The sequence below is a fragment of the Brassica napus genome, chromosome A8, assembly GCF_020379485.1.
Source record: "Brassica napus cultivar Da-Ae chromosome A8, Da-Ae, whole genome shotgun sequence".
NCBI classification, from domain to species: Eukaryota; Viridiplantae; Streptophyta; class Magnoliopsida; order Brassicales; family Brassicaceae; genus Brassica; species Brassica napus.
This window is the reverse complement of record NC_063441.1, coordinates 5,345,596-5,350,786: the sequence shown is the minus strand read 5'-3', so window position 1 is coordinate 5,350,786 and position 5,191 is coordinate 5,345,596. Positions and strand designations below refer to the sequence as shown.

General features: G+C 29.4%; 1 protein-coding gene across 2 annotated transcripts; it reads left to right on the top strand.

Moving 5' to 3' along the window:
- The first annotated feature begins 297 nt into the window (after positions 1-297).
- On the top strand, positions 298-3,365 carry LOC111198023 (probable serine incorporator). 2 transcript variants are annotated; one of them, XM_048737678.1, is made up of 13 exons: positions 298-558; positions 863-1,076; positions 1,163-1,236; positions 1,330-1,489; positions 1,602-1,626; positions 1,723-1,812; positions 1,900-2,071; positions 2,163-2,236; positions 2,361-2,430; positions 2,562-2,633; positions 2,710-2,843; positions 2,925-2,998; positions 3,086-3,365. In XM_048737678.1, exons 2-13 carry the CDS (start codon positions 887-889, stop codon positions 3,133-3,135), a joined length of 1,185 nt encoding a protein of 394 aa, XP_048593635.1. In that variant the 5' UTR covers positions 298-558; positions 863-886; the 3' UTR covers positions 3,136-3,365. The 2 variants fall into 2 exon arrangements, with proteins under 2 accessions (XP_048593635.1, XP_022545532.1); XM_022689811.2 differs by having other exon boundaries at positions 860-1,076.
- Positions 3,366-5,191: the final 1,826 nt, after the last annotated feature.

The window sequence follows — 5,191 nt, the reverse complement described above, 5'->3', positions numbered from 1 at the left end:
TTCATTTAATGACATTAAGTTTAAATTTGATTAAAATAAACTCATTAATTTAACCAGAAAAGACAAGCATTAAAATAGGTATTTTAATTTAATTTTCAGTGGCATGGAAGTGTAAATAAATTAGAAAATTTAGATGTATTTTTTTAATGGATACTTCTCTTTTAATAATATAGATGATCCCCCAAAATCAAGGATTTTTCCATAACATGTTTCCCTTTTTATCTTCACTTTAAGCTTTCGTTTCCCTCTCAACTGAAAGTTTCCTGGCCGCTTGTTAGTTATTGGGTTTTTACTTAAAAGGATTCTTCCTTTTTCAGAGATTTTGATACTTTTATTTTGCTTAACATTTTGATAATCATTATTCATTAGTTAATATTCCATTTTCATTAGTACGATCTATTTTAGTTATTTAAGAAAGTACTTAAGATTTCTATATTACTCGTTTGTTACTCATTAAAGGTAGAGGGTGCTCCGGAAGTTTTATCAGACTAGCTAGCTCGAGAAAGAGAAGAGGAAATTCTTTGGATTTAATTAAGAGCTTTTATCTGTTTTACTCTGGTTTGTGATTCCTTACACTTAAAATGTTTCATATTAGTTACTGCTAAATCTTGAATTTTGGGAATTCAATAGTATATATGTTTGAATCTTGATATATATTTTTTTCTCATTGAATCTAGCATGTGTGATAACTTTCATGTTTTTTAGGTTTTTTTATACGTGGATATTTTTAGTACAGCCTGTTACTTGTTCAAAATATATAATTTACTGATAATCTCCCGAAGACCGTGAGTGAAATTGGCGATTGATGGTATTAAACAGCTTATTTTCCAAATATTTTTGATATTCCAATGTCGTGAAGAAGAGAGTCTGCTAAGTTTAAATACCTATGGAGACCGGTGCAAGCAGTGACAAAAATGGCTATGAAGTAATCAAGAATGGTTCATGGTTTATCCAATTTCGTAATGGCTACAATCCATGGATGGCTAGATATGTGTATGGTCTAATGTTCCTCTTGGTGAATCTGCTGGCTTGGGTTGTCCGTGATTATGGCCGAGGTGCCTTGACAGAGATGAAAAGTATGGTTTCTTGATTCTTAGCATCACAAAATTTTCATAATAATGTTTTTCAGATTAATAATGATTGTGTTTACTCAATATTGCAGAATTTAAGAATTGTAAAGATGGGCTAAACTGTTTAGGGACTGAAGGAGTTTTACGGGTTAGCTTGGGATGTTTTGTATCCTTATTCGACCAGGCGTATAAACATTTTTCATGCTACATGTTTAAGATTTCTTCCGAAACATTTTTTTTGCCTTAACTGTTTCCCAAGCTATTTTATTTCATTATGTTTCTCTCAACCGTCGCTACGTCAAAGACGCATTCATCAAGAGATAAATGGCATTCAGGATGGTGGTTTGCTAAGCTTCTAATGTGGCCTGGATTAATCATATTCCCTTTCTTGCTGCCTTCTTCTATCATTGACCTTTACGGTATAAGGCTAATCGTCCTCAATTATCTTAGTTTAATCGTTTTCCGCTTTCAAATTTCAGTTACTATTGACGTGTAACATGGCTTTTGTCTTTGTTCTGTTTTTCTTCTCAGGGGAGATTGCACATTTTGGTGCAGGGTACGGTTTCTAATCTTATCTCAGAATCTGTGTGATGTTCTTAATTCAAAAGCTTACCAGATATCCTAAAACTTCTTCTCTTTCTTGTTGTTGTAGGGTCTTTCTCTTGATACAGCTTATTAGTATCATCAGTTTCATTACATGGCTCAATGAATTTTTCCTATCCCAAAAAGACGCAGAGAGATGGTGAGACAACATGAGATTGTTCTTTATATAGTTTGGGACACATATCAAAATGACAGTTAATTTTCTAATTTAACTTTTATGTTGCAGCCATGTCCATGTGATGCTACTAGCAACTATTGCGTATACCTTATGCATATTAGGTGTGATTTTGATGTACATATGGTATGTGCCTGATCCATCATGCCTTCTCAACATATTTTTCATCACATGGACTTTGTTCCTAATCCAACTCATGGCAAGTATCTCTCTACATCCCAAAGTGAGTCAATGAGGTTACCTCAATAGTATTATTCTGTCATATATGTAGATTAGATTTTTGAAAACTGCTCCTTCTGCTTTGCATTTAACAGATAAATGCTGGATTCTTGACTCCCTCGCTTATGGGGCTTTATGTTGTTTTCATCTGCTGGTGCGCCATTAGAAGGCATGTTTCATTTGATCTATCTTTAATACCCTGGAGCAATTAGCTAGAGCGTAGTCTCTCTTTACATGCATGATCAAGAAGTAAGTGTTATGAGTCTTGTGACATTACTAATTTCTTTTTGCAGTGAGCCAGTAGGAGAAATTTGCAACAGAAATGCTGAATCTTCTAGCAGAACGGACTGGCTTACCATCATAGTAAACAATCTCAAAACTTTTAAAGAATCTTTCTTTTCTTTTGTTTTCAGCACCTTTTCAAGAATCTTTTGTCACAATTTAGATCTTTTTGAAAAAAAGTACTAAGGATCTAATATATATTTGTTGTGCAGAGCTTTGTGGTTGCACTGCTTGCGATGGTAATCGCGACATTCTCCACGGGAGTAGATTCACAATGCTTTCAGGTTTATTGTCATCTATAACTGTCAATTTGCAGCAAATATACACAAAATTGATCATTAATAGCGAGTGGCCTTACAGTTTAGAAAAGATGAGAACCAAGAAGAAGACGCGATTCCTTACGGATACGGATTCTTCCATTTTGTGTTTGCTACGGGAGCAATGTACTTTGCAATGCTACTTATTGGTTGGAATATTCATCATTCCATGAAAAGGTAAGTTTTCTTGGGAACAAACATTACTCATATTCCAAAAATAAACTTCAAATTTGATAAACAAAGCTCGTTTCTTGTTAGGTGGACTATTGACGTTGGGTGGACAAGTACTTGGGTTAGGATAGTAAACGAATGGCTTGCGGTTTGCATTTACAGTAAGTAAAAAATTCCTTTTTACCGGTTTTCATATGGAATGAAGACGGTTTTTGATGTTTCTAATGTGGAACTAATGATTGTGGCAGTTTGGATGTTGGTGGCTCCAATGATACTGAAGAACAGACAAACAACATAAGAGCTACTTGTCACCTCTCTGTATTATGAAAACCAGACAGATGTTTTCACCATCAGTTTGGATCTGACCAGAAAAATAGATAGAATATTATGATTGGGGAATTGTGTTAAATCATATGTTTGTATTTGTGTAGGATACAAGCTATTGATTAATATTAAGTTATTAACTGTGATCCTCATGGGGGTTTCTATTATACATCCCCTATATATTAAAAGAGAAGCATTACAACATATTTTTGTAGCCACATATCATCGCCACAATCATTCTTAGAATCTTTAGAAAAATATGTTGGTCCATATAAATATATAATAAGTTTTTTATTAAACTAAACATAAATCTTTTTCATTGTTTCCTTAAATTAAAATCACGGAATTACCTAATGTGGCTAAAGTATATATGACAATTAATGATTTTGAATAAAAAAGATTTGATAAAAATTAGTCTATTCTCTATCATTTTTTAAAATTTTAACTTATTAAAATAAATTACACAACCACATTAACTATATAATAAAAATTTAGATTTTTTTTCTATATGTTATATTTTGAATATTTAAAAACGAATATAAATGACTAAAGTTGTTAAAAATCTCACATTGAAATTTTTTTGATCCATGGTTTAAAATTTATGTTATAACAAGATACAAATGATTACGAAATTACATAAGTAGAAAATCTCATTTAATAAATATTATATATATATGTATATTAATATTTTTTTAAAAATAAATTATATACCATTTAAAATACATAAGTATTTTAATTTTGAATTTGCTTTGAATTTTTTTGATAAACATTTTGAACAATTATTAACAACTTAATATTTAGATTTTAAACTTTTCATTGAATGTTTTTAAAATTATAAATTACTAAAACTATTAAACATCCCACAAATGTTTTATTGTTATCATTGATTTAAAAAAATTTGTTATAAATAAATACAAATGATCAAAAATAATATGAGTATAAAATATTTTTTAACAGATGTCAATATTAAAAATATACTATATACCTATGTTAATATCATTTAAACTTAATTTTATACCATATAAAATAGAAAAAAGTGTTTGTCTAGATTAATAAAATTTATTTAAGTATTTGTATCAATTTAATTATAAACGTAATAGTTACTAAACTTTTAATTATTCAATATATATTTATTATTTCATAATATGTAAAAAATATATAATACTTAAAAATAATTTATATATAATGTTCATCCCGCGCAAGGCGCGGATCTTAACCTAGTCTTTATTAATAAACAAAGTTCAATGATATTCAAAATTTCACTTTTTTAGAGTTTTTCTTGTGTTGAGGTGAACTTGTGGGTTCAAGACGATTTATATTCCACTTTTGTTAAAAAGGTAAAAAATCAGAAAGAGTATTATCTATCAAAAAATGATAGGCAATAAAAATTTGCCAAGTCATATTCTATTTATAAAAATAAGATAAAAATAATCAGAAAGTAGCATTAATTGCTAGAAAAAAAAGAAATAAAAACTCTGTTCCCAAAACCCAAATTCTAAAACTTTAAACTCTACACATCATCAGCAAAAACTCCAAACCCTAAACTGTAGGGTTGTTAACACTTCGAATTTAAGGTATAAGGCTTATTGCTTAGGGTTTAAGGGTTACCAGCGTCAAAGTTTTTTTTTGGGAAATTAGTATTATTTTATCATTTTTTCTCATAAACAAAATATAACTTGGTTAATTTTTATTGGCTACTATTTTTCATTAGATACTATTATTTCTGATTTTTTATTTTTCTCCAAAAACATAATATAAGTTTCAAATTATTATTGGGTATGTGAACCCACATGCTCACTCTAGGAGGTTAACACAAGAAAAACTCACTTTTTTATAAGAATTATAGATTTCACTTTTTATAAGAATTGGAAGTTTTTCACTTATTCTACCATCTCTAATGGACGTATATACATCTTTTTGTATCTAATCTATTAATTTAGGGTGCTAATTTTTATCTATTGTTTAGAAATCACTATATAACCATTTAATTAATTGTTTAACATGTCTTATTTTATCATTTACATTAACAT